The 18,767-nt window shown below is 33.1% G+C and overlaps 2 protein-coding genes across 6 annotated transcripts in view; one reads left to right on the top strand and one right to left on the bottom strand.

Moving 5' to 3' along the window:
• Positions 1–18,767, bottom strand: part of Camta (Calmodulin-binding transcription activator) — a 1,863,487-nt gene that overhangs the window by 1,770,165 nt on the left and 74,555 nt on the right. The window lies entirely within an intron of this gene.
• The window catches only part of LOC140441675 (cilia- and flagella-associated protein 206-like), a 46,748-nt gene continuing 28,938 nt past the window's right edge, over positions 958–18,767 (top strand). For both annotated transcript variants that reach the window (XM_072532547.1, XM_072532546.1), the window contains exons 1-3: positions 958–1,172; positions 7,774–8,115; positions 17,098–17,275. In XM_072532547.1, coding sequence (XP_072388648.1) covers positions 1,059–1,172; positions 7,774–8,115; positions 17,098–17,275 — 634 coding nt within the window. In that variant the 5' untranslated portion in view covers positions 958–1,058. The remainder of the gene's footprint in view (positions 1,173–7,773; positions 8,116–17,097; positions 17,276–18,767) is intronic.

The following is an 18,767-nucleotide window of genomic DNA, read 5'->3' as shown; positions in this document are numbered from 1 at the left end:
TGATTTCGGCCAAGTTTGGTAACAATGTCTCAAACGTGTGTCATTCGATAAACAAAACATTTAACTACCATTCGTTTGCTTGTCGTTAACGTAAGTGTAGTTAGACAGAGATTCTGACGAAGAAGTAGTTAGACAAAAACCGACAAAATGTAAGAAGATTAATGTGACGCGAGAAAAAAGAAAAGTTAAAACGCAATCAGGTAAAATATAGGTCACCTCGGCAGGTCGCGATGTTGCAGCTAACTTATTTCAGTTAATCATAAAATGCTGCCTGGACAAAAGTTTTACCCGACACAACCGTATGTAGTAGTGTGAAATATTTGTCCAGCATCTGCGTTTCTTCAAACAGTATTCGATGTTCTCCGCTTCCCAAAGCGTGTTCAGCCACGGCAGATTTGTCGATATGTCCTAAACTACAATTTAGTTTTAGCTTTTGTGTTCATTTATCCTTGTGTTTGTGTGCCTTTTCGTGGTTCCCACATATACCATTCCACATGTGCATGGTATTCGGTATACTCCAGCCGTCGCTAATGGGTCACGTTTGTCTTTCACCGATCTTAAGCAGTCTTTTATTTTCTTTGTAGGCTTGAAAATGATCTTTACGTTGGCTTTCTTAAGTATTCGTCCAATTCTGTCCGTTACCCCCGATATATAGGGCAAGAACGCTTTGCCTTTACATTCTGTTTCTTCGTCCTTTCTTCTAGAGATGTTGTTCATCGCTTTATGTATTTCAATATTAAACTGTCTCCAAAGCTATCTTAAAATCGAGTGTTAATATTGTTAATATTTAAATACAGTTCATACTTCTTCTTCTTCTTCTTTTATTAGGTAATATCCCAGGGGATAATTTGCCCAGCTAGTCAGTTCATACTTTCATCATTTCTTTCACCAAAATAGATGTTGGACTGTTCAATCGGACCAATGTTTTTTTTACTGACATTTATAATAGATAAATGTCATTTGAATTTCAAAATTTGAAACAGCAAATATTTTGAATGTAGGGAATGTGAAATAAACTGTAATTATACGGAAAAAGTTAAAAATATCTCGAAACTAAAATGTCTATACAATTTGAAGTTCATCAGACAATAAAAAATATTGTTAGGGAAATAGTTAAAGAATTTGCCAAACTCCCCAATATTGTAGCCGATCAAAATTTAATAACATTTTACGTAAGTACAAAAATAAACTTTTGATATTATTTTCTGTTAGAACTTACTAAAATATATGATCTATTTTTTCCCCTTCCCATATTATGTTTTGCTTACCTAGTTTGAATAAAAATGGCAGCACTAAGTACAAGTAAAAAATATTTACTTTTTTAAAAACCAACTTATACTTGATCGGCTCGAAGCTTTCGAAATGTGGTGTTATAGGCGCATCTTACGTAAAACCTGGGTTGTCAGAGTTACTAATGTGGAGGTCCTGCATAGAATGGGGAAAGAATGTGAAATTCTCATGACCGTCAAAACTAAAAAGTTGGAATATCTAGGACATGTAATGAGAAATCAAGAACGTTACGGCCTTCTCCAGCTGATTCTCCAAGGGAAGGTAAATGGTAAGAGAGGACCGGGAAGAAGACGCATTTCCTGGTTTCAAAATTTACGAAAGTGGTATAACACGACTACCACTGAACTGTTCCGCGCTGCAATAAACAAAATAAAGATAGCCGTGATAATTGCCAAACATCCGGAACGGATAGGCACTTTAAGAAGAAGATACCTAATATTATAAGAAATCAAATTGACTATCCTCTCAAACTCAAAAAATCATGAAAAATACATCTACAGAGAGTTTCACTTTACGAACGCTACGTTGCGTAGATAGACCTGCGTATTTTTTATGAACGATAGAAGCGGGCCGATACCACGACGAGCTCAGGCACGATTCAGGGTTATATTTGTATTTTATTTTCTACAGAGATGAATTAAGATGAATGTTTTGTAACGTATCTGACCAGAAGTACCCATCGGACACAAGAGATGAACAGTAGGGAAAATGATTTAAATTAACTTAATGTTATTTGCAAAAGATAATTTTATTTTATATTATTTTAATTATATTAACAACAGTTTAATTGCTTTTCAATGAAAATACTATATGCCATTAGAATCATGGTCATTACAAACTAATTATCTTCGTAACTTGTACCTATAATGATAACAAGGCTTTGTGGTGGTTTAGTAGTTATTCTGACTTCACAGAATAATGTTCATTGAAATGGGACTTTAAAAATGAAGCCAAGAGAAGATCTTGGTGATCCGCGTAAAATAAATTATTTTAAATGTATTTATTTTCATCTAAATTTAAAGAGTGGTGAAAGTGTTAGAAGTTTAATCGATAAAGTGAGTGCTATGGCGGGCGTAAGTACTAGTACTATTTCTAAAATACGCAACGAAGTAATCGTATCAAAAGTAAAGTCAACAGCAGAAAGTTTTTGCACTTTTAAAAAAAACAAAAATTTAGTAAATATATCACGCACAACACAAATATGAAGAATACTCGATGAAAAGAACTTTATTTTTTGCAAACGAGCAAAGTTGAGTATGATGGAACGGCCCGATATTCTGAAATGGAGGCATTAGTATTTACGTGAGATAAAAAAAATTTCGTTCCCAAGGATACACCGTCGTTTATTTGGATGATGGATGTCGGACATAGTGTTTCCAAAGAATGGAAGGACCTCTCATTGGCTTCATCCAGGGATGCGTTTGTTAAGGAGTTGTCGACAGGCATGAAACAACCGACATAACGAAGCCCCGATTTTTTTAAGTGCATGCGGGTGGTGAATTGGGCTTTGTGGAATGTGCTGCTTTTTGATTTTTAGCTAAATCATCTCGGCGGACTGTCATGATGAGATGGAGTGTCCTATATTTGAACAATGGTTTAAAGAAAATCTTCCAGAGTAAACTATTGTGGTGATGGACAACACCTCGTATCATTCGAGTAAAGAAGTGATTCCGACACCACCGTTTGATAAAGATAAAATTAAGGCATGGTTGCTGGAGAAAGATATCTTTTTTAAAGAAGATTATTTAAAATCAGACTTTATGGAAGTCGTAAACATAGTCGTATAAATATGTGTAAAGAGAAAAATGTTGCCATTATGAGACTACTTCCATACTATTGTGAGATGAATCCAATTGAAAAGGTATGGAGTCAAGTCAAAAGATATATTGCCTCACACAATACAGAGCTTAAGACCGCCTATATGGAACAATTAATAAGAAATGCATTTGGCATAGTAAGAGTGGACAACTAGAAAAACTATTGTAAACTTAAGAAAAAGCAAAAATTTTGGGTTATTGACTGGTTGATGGACGATATTGAACCTATGGTTCTAATACTAGCTAGACCCTAGCTGCTAATACTCTTAAAAATAAAGCCGAAAACGGAAATCGTATTAATTGGCTTAAAATTAAATGTATGCCATATGAAGCAGATTAACTGCAATATATACTATTTTAGTACAACTATAGTGATCCAGAGTTTCTTATGTTCAATGTAGGTGGACGTAATAAACGAGTTGTAAATCCTATAAAAGATATCCGACTATTATACTCCAAAGAAATTCCTATTTCTACACTTAAAAAGCAGGGTCTTCTAAAATTATGTAAGACAGGAACAATTCCCTCTGAATTCCATGCTTGGTATCAGTCAATACCATCAGAGAGTGGAAAAAAAGATGTCGCTCCAGAGCCATCAGTATTGTCCGATTCGGATTAGTTTTACTTGTCCGATTCGGATTCAGATACTTCTAGTATAGAAACTTTTACATTTTTGTTATCATTTTTCAATTAAAAAACTAAAGTAAATGTTTTTATTTGAAACTTCAGACTTACACTGTAAATAAATAGACGAAAATGGTTGCGTTTCGATTTAATTTGAGCTTCTTACCACTCCCTGACACGTGTTTCTGGGTCTTCCCGTCATCAGAGAGAGCTTGTAAGAAGACTCAAACTAAACCAAAACGCACCGACTACTCTAGCAATTATAGAAAAAATAATTACCAGAGTATGCTACTAGAGACATCTAGTGATGAAAGATGAAGTTAAATGTGTCGATAGCAATTAAAGTAAATTGTATACTCACGCTTAATCATTTTCGTATATTTATCGTTCTTACTCGACGCAATGAGTACAAGAAAGATGGTAATTTATATGAGTAAATTGTTGATGCATAGTGGAATATAAATATTCCCAGCATCGCTCTTAATGGCTTGATTAAGCGTGAGTATACAATTTACTTTAATTGCTATCGACACATTTAACTTCATCTTTCATCACTAGATGTCTCTAGTAGCATACTCTGGTAATTATTTTTTCTATAATTGCTAGAGTAGTCGGTGCGTTTTGGTTTAGTTTGAGTCTTCTTACAAGCTCTCTCTGATGACGGGAAGACCCAGAAACACGTGTCAGGGAGTGGTAAGAAGCTCAAATTAAATCGAAACGCAACCATTTTCGTATATTTATCGTTCTTACTCGACGCAATGAGTACAAGAAAGATGGTAATTTATATGAGTAAATTGTTGATGCATAGTGGAATATAAATATTCCCAGCATCGCTCTTAATGGCTTGATTAAGCGTGAGTATACAATTTACTTTAATTGCTATCGACACATTTAACTTCATCTTTCATCACTAGATGTCTCTAGTAGCATACTCTGGTAATTATTTTTTCTATAATTGCTAGAGTAGTCGGTGCGTTTTGGTTTAGTTTGAGTCTTCTTACAAGCTCTCTCTGATGACGGGAAGACCCAGAAACACGTGTCAGGGAGTGGTAAGAAGCTCAAATTAAATCGAAACGCAACCATTTTCGTATATTTATCGTTCTTACTCGACGCAATGAGTACAAGAAAGATGGTAATTTATATGAGTAAATTGTTGATGCATAGTGGAATATAAATATTCCCAGCATCGCTCTTAATGGCTTGATTAAGCGTGAGTATACAATTTACTTTAATTGCTATCGACACATTTAACTTCATCTTTCATCACTAGATGTCTCTAGTAGCATACTCTGGTAATTATTTTTTCTATAATTGCTAGAGTAGTCGGTGCGTTTTGGTTTAGTTTGAGTCTTCTTACAAGCTCTCTCTGATGACGGGAAGACCCAGAAACACGTGTCAGGGAGTGGTAAGAAGCTCAAATTAAATCGAAACGCAACCATTTTCGTATATTTATCGTTCTTACTCGACGCAATGAGTACAAGAAAGATGGTAATTTATATGAGTAAATTGTTGATGCATAGTGGAATATAAATATTCCCAGCATCGCTCTTAATGGCTTGATTAAGCGTGAGTATACAATTTACTTTAATTGCTATCGACACATTTAACTTCATAAATAAATAGAATTAAACATATTTTCTTTGTGTTTTATTATTGATCAACAATAATTTTTTGTGGCCATGATTTCAATATGAGCAAATTTCTACTATTATATATATATATATATATATATATATATATATATATATATATATATATATATTATATTATATTATACTATTCTAAAATTATGAAGTCAATGTTTTTTTGAAAAACAAAAAGGTTAATGTGATTTTTAGAGCTACTTAGAATCACTAACTTCAACCATTTATAATATATATATTATAAATATGTAATAAAAATATATATCCTTTTAAAATTATTTCAAAATAAGTTTAAACAAAATTACAGAATATTCAACATCAATTATCTCGAAAGCATGATATTTAACTTGGTCAGTTTTTGCAGTATATCCACGATATATATATATATATATATATATATATATATATATATATATATATATATATATATATATATATATATATATACACTCGCGATCATAAAATCCGGGTCACCTTGAAAATCACCGATATTTCATTTTTAACGAGCTTTATCGTAAATAATAATAACACAAATACAAACTAATGCATATTTCTGAGAATTGTTGCGGTTTCCTTTGTAACAAAGAATTCCAATAGTGCCGATTTCGCGGTAAAGTGCACACTTCCCAAAATGAATGCTACCTGTAACTCCGCTTGTTTTAAATGTCTCGTTTGTACTTCGACTTTCTGTTCAAATGCAACGGACAAACGTTTATTATTGCCACCATTAGTGTTTATTAGTGCCATTATTTATTTTTTGACAAAAATGCCTTTGACTGTTGTTGAAACGGTACAAATTGTTGCACTTGTGGAAGACGGTCACACCCAACGGCAAGTCGCAAGAACTGTTGGCGTAAGCCTTTCTACGGTTAAACTAGTGCTTCAACACTTTCAGGAGGCAAGTTTGCTAACCAGGCGACCTAGCTCTGGACGAAGAAGAACGACCAAGGCACTAGAAGACCGTTTCCTTATGTTTCAGGCTTTACGAAACCGGACCTCAACTGCGGTTATGCATCAAAATCGTCTAGAGGAAGTACGAAATCGCAATTTTATTGTTGCAACAGTCAGAAGACTTCGTTTTTCTTGACTATCTTCTCGGGTAATGGCTAGAGGACCGCCACTTCGCCGGGTGCCGCGAGTTGCACGACTAGCTTTTGCTCGACAATACGCGCATTGGGGAATAAACGATTGTAGCAAAGTGTTATTCACAGATGAATTTCGTTTCTGCCTAACTGGATCCGATGGACGTGTAAGAGTTTGGAGGAGAACCGGTGAACGATTTTCACAAGCTTGCATTGCTCCAAGAATGCCATTTGGTGGAGGCTCGGTCATGGCTTGGGGAGGTATATCTTCCGACTTCCACACAGAATTACCCTTCATCGAAAATGGGTCCCTAACTGCACGAAGGTACATTACGGAGATTCCGGAAGAACATGTTATGCCCAACATGGCAGGGCTTGGAGAAAACGCCGTTTTTATGCATATGCATATGCATATGCATATTTTTTATGCTACCGCACGTTGCCAGGATAAGTATGTACTTGGACGAAGTTGGAATTACGAGGGTACCCTGGCCAGCTAGGTCTCCGGACCTGAATCCCATCGAACATCTCTGGGACGATTTGAAAAAACGTATTCAAACCCATACACCTCATCCTAACAACGCACAGAAGCTTAAGGATCTGTTAGTGAGAGAGTGGAATAACATACCACAACATGTAATCCGGAGAAAAATTGAGAGTATGCCCCGTCGTCTGCAAGAGGTTATTAGAGCAAGGGGAGGCAATACACGATATTGGTGATTGAAATTTCACTGATTTTTAACCACGTTCTGTATTTTCCATTTTTTTTCGTATGTCTGTTTTATCAACAATTTGATTTGTTTTCTGTTTTTTTCAATAAAAACAATAAAAAACCATTTTTTTTTCTTTCAAAACAAACATTGATGATAAGTAAAAAATACATTAGCCAAAAAAAAGGTTATTACTGCACCAGAGGCAAAAATATTCAAGAAACTTGAAATTTTCAAGATGACCCGGATTTTATATTGCGAGTGTATATATATATATATATATATATATATATATATATATATATATATTGAGTTTCTAGAACCGTACTATATTTAATATAAAATTAGTATTTCTTGGGTTTAGGTTCAATAAAATATATATTACATGTGGAACTAGATTTTATTTTCCATAGCAATTAACGTTTCGGCAGGAAACCATTGCCTTTGTCAAGATTCTAAAATGTACATGTATAAGAACAAACAGTTATTGTATATATATAAGTCATATATATATATATATATATATATATATATATATATATATATATATATATGACCATATATATATATATACGCACACACACTAATACGCAGCTTTGGTTTACAGGTAAAACTATTGCTTCACGATCCACACTGGCAAGTGGAAGGTAAAGTTCTTCTTGCTAGAGAAAAAATTCAAAAGTTTATTAAATACGTTGTCGATAACTTCCAACGTGATAAAGAACCAGACATAGTGGCTATAAAAATACAGCATTCATTTTCTACAACGTTTAAGCGTAGACATGAAATAGTTAACCAAAGACGAGAAAATTTGGCAGATCGTCTAAGCCCTCTTAGGGTGGCAATTTTAGAACGACGTAGGACCGATACAGATCTTTCTAACTTATTTCATCAAATTGTAGTGTATTTTGTATTGTTTTCTGGAATGGGTGATCCAACAGCACCAGAGGTAAGTACTTGATATAAGTAATTTTCCTTTTATTATGTTATTTTTTTCAAATTAGTTCATATTTCTTATTTAATTAATATAAAATTTTGTACATTTTAAATTAACATATACAATTATTGTGTTCATTTAAATTTTTTTCCCTGTTCAGTATCTGGTATTTCAGATTTTATCAAATATCAGTTAGGAATATACCACAAATATACAGTGAACACGTAAAGGTTGGAATAAATTCGCTAAACGCTTGATTTAGCTATTGGGTAAAAAAAGCTCAGACACGTCGATTTTATTTTTCAGTTGCGCATTTTTTGCTGAACTCATAATATTGATGACGTCATCACTGTTCAAGTTATGACATCAATATCAAAATCAAACCTATTAATTTTCAACGCATTTTTGACGCCTTTGAAGTACTTTTCGGTACACTTTTTTTGGTTTCAAAGAAATTCAAATCAAGGTATGTCAGTTGCACTGTTTTATTGGGGTAAAAGTGACAGCGTCTCAAATTTGTAGAAATAATTTTTTCAAATTGTAAAGAAAAAGTGCTTCACATTTTAAAGATAGTGTGTCTTTAAAAAAAAACAAGATTATTAAACGCAATGATAGTCATGAAGCATCGGCATTTAACACATGTTCAAATGGTACGTGCTGTGAATATCATTAAGGCTGATCTTTCACTAGCTGATGTTGCACGTCATTTTGACGTGCCTCGGAGCGCGATTTCGCGATTGTGACGTCGATATTAACTATTTTGTAATGTCGCTAAAAGACATGTAGATCATCAACACGAAACTACTCCTAGACAGGATCGGTAAGTGGTAGTATTAGCTCATGTGCATATAATTGCACGTGAAGTCTGTGTTGCCTTAGAAAATACCAACAGCATTACTTTACGTGACCAAACTTTCAGGAATAGATAACATGAAGCTGGCCTGCATGCTAGACGTCTATTGATTGTTCCCATGTTACGTCATGGAAATCGTGGACTCAGATTAAGATGGGCACAAGAACACGTGTGGTGGGACTTACAACATTCTTCTATACAAGAATGGAGTTCTGTGTTATTCACAGATGAAGCTACGTTTCATCTCTGCCCTGATATAAGAAGAGTGAGAGATTGGACTCAAGCATGAACAGGGTGTTCCTCCATATAGTGGTCTACAAGTTATAGTGTGTACGGGAATAATTTTTCTCAAGGAACCCTTCCCGTTTTTGTGTAAGGCACTTATTTTTCTTCATGTGCCATCTCCTCTAAGAAGATTGGTAACCATCATGGCAATTCGCACTGTCGATACCGCTGCTCTAAAGAGGCCAGCAGAAGTTTTAGCTCTTAAATTGTTTAACCAGGAGATGCGTCTTCTTCCGCGACTCCTTCTACCCTGTATTCTTCCTTGTATTATTAATTGCAGCAAGTTATAACGCTCGCCCTTCATGACATGTACCAGACATTGCAGTTTTCTGTAAGGCACTAATCAATATCAATATACTGATCGCATCGTCCAACTTGTTGTCCTTGCATTTTCCACTGCTAAAGGTCCTAATTTGCGGTGCCTGTAGGAAAATTTTAAGGCCACATACTGCAGCGACAGTAAGATATTGGTTTTATAATGAGGATATTACACTTTAACCGTGGCCTGTACAATCGCCCGATCTTACTCCCATTGAGCATCTATGGGATTTGGTTCAGAGATGGATTGCTCCTCATCTGCACAATGTTCATACTGGACAAGGTCTTCAAGATCTTCTTATAGATGAATGGATCCTATTGGCTCAAAACAAAATTGATAATTTAATTTTAAGAATACCAAGGCAGTGTCAAGCTGTAATTAATGCTACTGGAGGAAACACGGATTATTAAACACATTTGTTGTTTGATTTTTATGTTTTATATTGATTTTTGTGTTAAAAATTGCAATTAATTTAGTGCAGCCCTTAAATTTTATTGGATCATTTATCATATTACACTGAAATTAAGATGAATGCATGACTAATCAGGCATTATAACGATATGTTACTATTTAAAATCCAATCATAATTTATGTATACATGAAAAAAAAAGCTTTGTGTTCCTTAGACATGTGTGTTTAGTTGTTCACCAAGTAGTCAGCAAATTGTTGTACGGCTTAGTGTTGTTCTGTTCTGGTAATATCTCTCTAAGGTCTAAAGCAAAACACTCACCTACGTCTGGTGCATCTAGGAACAGTAGACCAAACATATATCTAAGGTATTGTCTATACGTCATTGTCCTTTGAATACTTAAAGGACATACATTATTAAAATTTGACCGCCGGTGCGAACTAGTATATGCCTCATTAAACACTTATACTGGAGTCGTCAGAGATTTGACCTCTAAAGATCATAGATCAACAAGCGGAATTTTGTGGAAAATGTCAATTTTGGGACTCCAAAAAAGATACACATAAGTTTAGCACTCGTACCCCCGGTTTACTTCTGAAACATCTCATCGTATGGGGGAAAACGGAAAAAATATATTTACCAAGAATCTGTACGCTGTAAAAAAACTGTTTTAAATAAAAAATGTAGCTGAGATAATTTTGAACAAAAATTATTAGTGGCACGTTAATGACCGTTCTCTCAGATACAACGCTTAAAGCGACCGGCGATTTTAAATGTCAGTTACGCGGGCGTAATTCTAAATAAAATTTGTACCAACTCGACGGTAAAAAGTCGACATTTCGTATTTAATTTTTGTATTTTGCCGCAAATAAAGACAGTTTTTATAAAAATGTTAAATAAATAAGCGTTGCACGTCTATTATGCTCGTGAAATAAAATTTATTACTTTCATTGATCAGCACTATGGAATTTTTCATTACCTATAGGAACATGAAATTTCAGTTTTGAGTTTTAGCAACAAATATGAAGCATTTGAAATATGCCTAAAAAAAATTCTGCCTACGCAGAATTTAAACTTTTATATTACAAATAATCGCACGTCACTGGAAATACATCCACTATAGTAGAAACCCTCAATTCAGAAGAGTGATATCATAGTTTAAACGCGGAATATCCTCAAATTTAAATGTACACAGCAGCCCTCGAAAACTGCCTGTTTTCTCGATTGCGATTTGCGTTTCCTCATAAGAAATTACAGAATATATAAAGTAGTATATTTATTTGTGCTTCTCTATAGTAGACTTGACCAGAAGTTGTCGTACAGTGTAGCCAAATCTTGTTCACAAGTAGTAATTATGGTCATACAAAACCTGTATTCTTCCACGCAGCGATTATTACCTTCATAAAAATACCAAAAAACATGATTTTTTCAATAGTAAAAATTAAGCACAAAATTGTAATAAAATAAATTTTATTTATATGTTCCGTTTCGTTACGTATTTAAATTTATAAAATAAAAATCGATATTTTAAAACATTATTTTTCAATCGTTTGGCAATGTTGGAATTAGCGAGGGAACTCGGTTTTACAATTCGGATCCAGACATGCAGTAAAACTAGTTTTTATTATTTTTTGCCCAAGAAATGAACGAAGAAAACATTGGTGTTTCTATAAGTAAATAGTGCATGTGTTTTTGTGAGTATATTTTATGTATATATACAGATTGAACCAATTTAAAACGGAACATACAATTTAATATATGTCTGTTTGAACTGCATTTGAAATAGTGGACCAATATAAAACTTGGACAAAAATAAATCCATACCCGGTGATAGACATTGTATAAAATATCGTTCAACTATCTGTCTCCTTTAAAGGAAAGAGGTGCTTGCCTAATAGTCGGAGAGATAGAGCCAAAATTTTGAACTGATCAGTAATATGACATTTCTCTATTGGAATATATTCATTGTAACTGGGTTAAGACTTTGCCTTACAGGCGGACGTCCTTCGTGGTACAGGGGGTGGATATACAGGGATGAAGTTGAAATTTTTTTCGGAAAAATTAACGATTGATAATATGGCTGAAAATTTGCCCAGAGTAAGATCTTGGTATAACTAGACGAAATCCCAAAGGGCGGACGCGAGAGTGGATACATAAGGGGTGGCGGACAGGGGTGAAGTTGCAATTTTTTGGGGAAAAATTAACGATAAGTAATATGTCTGCCATTTTCATGGCTTATTATTTAGCCCCTAAAAACTCTAAATCCAAAAGGGCGGACAGCTGAGTTGGTACAGAGAGCCACAAAACGGGGTCAAATGTACCACTTGCCTGCGCATTTTAGGTCTCGGTAACAATTTTCAAACTGATTTTATTATGATATTTTTATACCGATTGATTTGAAAATTTGTATGCTCACTTCTGTTACTATTCTGAGAAGCGTCAAGTAGAGTTTTCCTCAAAATTTTCCAAAAAAATTTCCGTAAATGAAAATTTTCGTCATTTTTTGAGGTAAAATCTAATTTGTAGAATCCTTTCAATTTTCTGTAAGTTATACCATGATTTTTTTCCAAAAATTTTCAAACGATTTTTCCGATAAGAAAAAAAAATTTAGAAAAACTTCGTGATTTTTCTCACTCTCATTGATGTTATCACATTCATCATCTTCGTCACTTTCACTTTCAATAATATCACATTCATTATCTGCTTCATTTTCAATCACTACTTCTCGAACTGATTCTGGCATCTGAGGTCCACTAAACCATTTGAATTTATATGTTTCATCTTCAAACTCCCAACCATGTTCTTCAACAATCAATTCTGTTGGTACTTTTTTATGAGCATTTGTCCAAATATTTGAAATATAATGAGCTCGCAGTAGATGTTGGTGTAATTCATCTTGACATGGTGGTGAGCTTGAAGCATCGAAATTTTTTAGTTTTTTTTTAAGGCTCGTTCACATCATGCAACTTATACTGCCGGTTAAATAGTAAAAATCTGACATCGTTTACTTTTCTTTTTGGAATTGTTCTCGTCAGTCCTGTTCCATATAAGTGAAAAAGGTTTCAAAAACTTCATTACAATCGAAGTCAGTTTCACCAAGTTGAATAAAAGCATCTTGATACTTATTACATTTAGCGCATGCGTCTAGAATTAATGATCTAAATGAACGCGCATCATTATTATTTTAATATTTTAAAATAATATTCATGCAAAATTAATGTCCAAACAGAATTTGTAAAATTATAATTAACTAATGAAAAAAAAATTCAATCAATTTGAAAGTTAAAAAAAATATTGAAAATATCTACAAAGTAAATTTCAAAACTTAAAAAATTGATAATTCCACTATTAAATTGATTTTTATTAATAATTATTTGTAAAATGTTAAAGGAATTCTACAAATTGAATTTTACCTATTGATAAATAGAAATAATATATTTTGTATTTGATTATTAATGTAATAATAAATCCAATTTTTCTTATATCTGAACAATCATTATTTATGCAATATGAATTTAAAAACCTTTTTATTGTAATAAAAAATAAGTAAAATTACTGTTTGTTATACCAAAAATATTTAATAGTTAAATTATAAATTCGGCTCTATCTCTTGGACTATAAGGAAGCGATAAGTGGTTTGACAGCATAATAACTGCTTGTTTAGTAGTGATTCTAGGCAACCTATTTGGGTGGAGTTTTGACTTGTTCTTGAATGAGTTCCGAATCCAGCAGCCCGCTGAAGTATTGGATTTTTATAATATAATTATTTGACAAACCTTTTGTTGGCCAACCACCTAGAGCGGAGTTGAGCCGAAATACATTGATTTCGTATGTTCCGTTTTAAATTCGTTCAATCTGTATGTGAGTATCCGTTAGCTGTATTTATCGTGTACTTAAAAATACATCGGAAAATAAAAAGCAAGAAAATGGTAAAACTAGAGGTAGGAAAAGCATTGTTTTGGATGACGAGACAAGGAATATTATACGTCGAAAAATTCATTCATTTTATTTTTGGAGTGAAATTCCAACACTGAAAAAAATTTCTCAAGAGCTCGAAAATGATGACTCTTTACCCAAGATATCTCGTAGAGTCTTAATCAGGACCATGCACGAAATGAACTTTCGATACGTAAAACGCAACAGAAAAAGTATGCTATTAGAAAAAAATGAAATTATTCTGTAGAGAAGAAAATATTTAGAAGAAATACGAAAAGTTCGCAGCACTGGATGCAAAATATATTATTTGGATGAAACCTGGATTAACGAAGGTCATACAGTTGGAAAAGTTTGGCAAGATTTAAATGTAAAAAGTAAACGCGAAGCATTTATAGAAGGCTGGTCTACAGGATTAAAGGCTCCATCAGGAAAGGGACGGCGTTTAATCATCACCCATATAGGAAGTGATACAGGGTTCCTTGATGATGGTTTGCTTCAATTTGAGTCGAAAAAAACAGGTGATTATCATGAAGAAATGACTTCTGAAGTATTTGAGCGCTGGTTTGAATCTTACCAAAATTGGAATCTGGGTCTGTGGTTGTTATGGACAATGCGCCATATCATAGCCGCAGACTAGAACAATTACCGTCGACGGCATGACGGAAAGGGAGAATTCAAGAATGGCTTACAGAAAAGGGGATTGCATACGAAGAATCAATGCTCAAAATTCAACTACTTGACATTGCACGGTTAAGGAAAATTGAATATCTTAAATATGCTGTAGATGAAACTGCAAAAGATTATGGTGTCAAAGTTCTGCGTCTACCACCTTATCATTGCGAACTTAACCCCACTGAACTTATCTGGGAGCAAGTGAAAGGAGAAGTAGCACGCAATAACAAAACGTTCAAATTAAACAAAATTAAGAAACTTTTGATTCAAGCAATCCTCCATGTAACTCCAGAGAAATGGGCTAAATGTATAGGCCACATAATTAAAGAAGAACATCGTATGTGGGAACTTGACACTCATATCAAAGTTTTACTAGAGCCAATTATAATTACACCAGGTGGTGAAGATAATGACAGCGATAGCAGCACTGCATCTTCAGGTTTAGACAGCGAATAATATTTTCTAATAGTTTAATAAGAACATCAGCATAAAAAAACCAAAAACAAAAAAAAAACGAGAAGAACATAGTAAGTGTGTATAGTGTTTGTGTTTAAACACATCAAACATTATTTTTATTTTGTACTGTTTAAGTGTTTTGTTCATTTTATTTAATAAGACAATATGGCTCTTGGCGATTACCCATTTAAAAAAAGTATCGCGCCACAAGACATACCTCTGGGGTGGTGTGAAAACTGTCTTACAATTTGTTTTAAAAAAATTTCATTGTGTAACTCTTTAAGGACGGGTCACGTCAAAAGACGTTTTAGCGTAACTTCCGCGACAGCCGGTTGATATCAGTAAACTTTCTGCAAAATTACTTCTTTTTTATAGCTTTTTGTTTGTGGCATTCTGTATTTTTAGGGGAATGTAGGGAATGAGCCACAAAATATTTATTCATATGTTTATTTATTGACGTTTCGATCTCTATATCCAGAGACCGTTTTCAATTATACAAATGATAGTACTATTTATTTTCTATGGCTTTTCGCTTGTCGTTCTGTATTTTTAGAAATATTGTTGGGAATAAGCCACAATATATTTATTCAAATGTTTAATTTACGGACGTTTCGATCTCTATAAAGAGACCGTTTTCAAACATACAAATGACAGATATATTTATTTTTCTATAGCTGCTTGTTTGTGGCATTCTGTATTTTTAGGGAGAAGGTTGGACATAAGCCACAATATATCTATTTACATGTTTAATACATTGACGTTTCGATCTCTATTCTGTTTTTAAAGATAGAAAAAAAAGAAAATAAACAATATAAGATTATAAAAATATATAATAATAAACAAATAAAAAAAATATTACTATCATTTATATCTTTGAAAGCGGTCTTTCGATATAGAGATCGAAACGTCAGTAAAAACTTGTAAATAAATATATTGTGGCCTATTTCGAACATTAATATTTGAAAAATAAAATATAATTAACGTTAAAATAAAAGTAAGTGTACGTCACTGGATTTCCAAACGGCTTTCCGCATTTCTGGGTCTTTAAACGATGACTCACTCTCTCAAATAGTGAAATTATACTTTAAGACGATATTGGTTGTAGTTGTAGCTGAAGTTGTGTAATTTAAAACAAAAGAACTTGTGTAATTGAAAAGAACGTGTTTTAAACGTTTTAGGTCGTTTATAAGGTAAAAGTTTAAATTCAGCGTTTTTTAGGCATATTTAAAATGCCTTACATTTGATGCCAAAACACCTAGCCGACTTTGCACGCTATAGATTTTTAAGATTAGGCTCTAGAAGAAATTCCATAGTGACCAGTCAATGAAAGTGATAAATTTTGTTGCTCTCATAAGAATCATAAAAATGGTAAAAATCACGCAACGTTTATTTATTTAACACCTTAATATAAACTGACTTAATTTACGACAAAATAAAAAATTGTATATGAAAGCTGCACTCTATTTAAAATGCATTATGATTTTTGCCGACGGGGCCTTCTGATTGAATGATATCGAATTTTTACCGTTGAGTAATACAAATTTTATTTAAAATTGATTTCGCGCCTTAACTGACATTTAAAATCGATGGTTGCTTCAAGCGTTGTTTCTGAGAGAACGGTTTATTCTACACAAACAGTTTTAATAAACATTTTTATTCAAAATTATCTCAGCTAAATTTTTTATTTGGATCATTTTTTTGTACGGCGTACATTCTTGGTAAATCGATGTTTCCTCCTACAAGGGGGGGTTTTGGGGGAAATCAGGGGGTAAGATTGCTAAAGTTTTTGCATCTTTTTTGAGATCCTAAAATTAATATTCTTGACAAAATTCAGCTTGTTCGTATGATTTTTAGATGCTCAGTGGCATTTTTATCTATGACGACTGAAGTATTAGGCAGATGTTAATCTTAAGCGGTAAGTTCCCAATTTGTGTTACAGTTGTTCACAAATCATCAAAAACCGTGCATAGTGTTTTTGATTTTACGACTATTTATAAATATTTTACATATATTATCTAAGATATATTTATATTGTGGTAATTTAATCCATTTTTGATATTTAAGATGTATAAACACAACAAAGTCGTCGTTAGCAGCGTGTTAACCAAAGACGAACTGAAAGAATTTGTTAACAAACCTTACGTGGTTAGGCAGGAAGAATTATCCACAATGGTTAAGGTTTGTACTGGTATAAGAATTTTTAACATGAACTGTAACAGAGGAGATAAAGGAGTACCAAACTGTAAGCTTCCGATAATATACTAACTATACAGGGATGAGTGCCTTAAGAACCGGCAAAATAACGCAGAAAATAGAAAACATAATACGTTGTGAAATAAAAAGAGATGAAAGTAGTAGAGGTAAGAAATTATCGATATAAACCTATAATTTACTTTACATTACATTAGATCTATCGAAAGTTTCCCACCTTTAGACGTTAGCTTATGAGCTGGTTGACTTCAGTCTTAGTAATACGTATCACGTAATGTAAGTAAAAACGGTATAAGTACGAGTATGTTTTTATCCAAAATTAAAGTATTGATCAATAATAAACTGTGATTTGAGACGTCGCATACACTCTTCTCAATACAGAATTATCATAGCTTGTTATTCTGTATTCGTCAACACAAAATTAATTATCAAATTACTACTAATTAAACTGTTTACTTACATTTGCTTTATTGCCTTCAATCAGTTTTTACTTTATGCAAAATTTAGAAAATATTAATGTTCGACGTCATACTTGTAATATTATGACTGAAGTCAACTAGCTCATTAGCTAACGTCTAAAGGTGGGAAACTATCGATAGTCCTAATGTAATGTAATGTAAATTAGAGGTTTCTATCGATAATTTCCCGCCTCTACTACTTTCATTCCTTTTTATTTCACAACGTATTATGTTTTCTATCTTTTGCGTTATTTTGCCGGTTCTTAAGGCACTCATCACTGTATATTTTCTTTATACTTGCGTATATAGGCCAGGTCAATTTTTGAGACAAAAAAAAATTAACACAATAACAGTAAAAGAAAATATAACAAATTATTAAATAAAAAATAATTTACGGGGGATCTGAAGTCGGGAAATGGAAGGAGGTGATTTTTTAAGGGTAAAAAACAGTTTAACGCGGTTTCCGGCAAAACTCCAATGGAAAAAAGTTAAATAACAAAATTGTAGGTATAAAAAGATTTTATATTTTTTATTTACACTATTTTACGTAAACTTAAAATTTACGCAAAAAATTCAAATAACTAGACGGGCCGTTGCAATACAGAGAAAATTGACACAAAACAGTTAGTGCATCTCTTTCTAATGGACCGGGTTTATCGACCACGTGATCTGAATGACCAATGGGAAGGTAACAAACGGAATGTAGGTAATAAAACAAAATAATTTGTTGAGTTTGCATTTTGAGAACGATTTCTAAAATGAAAATTAAAGCGCCAATATAACTATATTTTCAAACGAAATTGTTAGCCAAGAGAAATAAGCTTTTTTTCGTGATACTGATCCAGCCAGGCAAACGACAGTTGTTTTGAGTAATATGGACCTCTGTAACAAAAACCTATATGTTTCCTGCAGTCGATTTTTTGGATTTGTGATGTAAAAAAATGGTAAATTTTCGCTTTTTTCGTCTACCAGCAAAAATTGAAGGATTTGAAACAATTTTGAGAGTATTAAGCTGATAGGTGATATAAAAACCTCCCAGATAGCATTCTTTAAATGTTTCTATCT

This window comes from Diabrotica undecimpunctata, chromosome 5 (genome assembly GCF_040954645.1).
Source record: "Diabrotica undecimpunctata isolate CICGRU chromosome 5, icDiaUnde3, whole genome shotgun sequence".
Taxonomy (NCBI): domain Eukaryota; kingdom Metazoa; phylum Arthropoda; class Insecta; order Coleoptera; family Chrysomelidae; genus Diabrotica; species Diabrotica undecimpunctata.
This window is presented reverse-complemented; position numbering and strand designations above follow the sequence as displayed.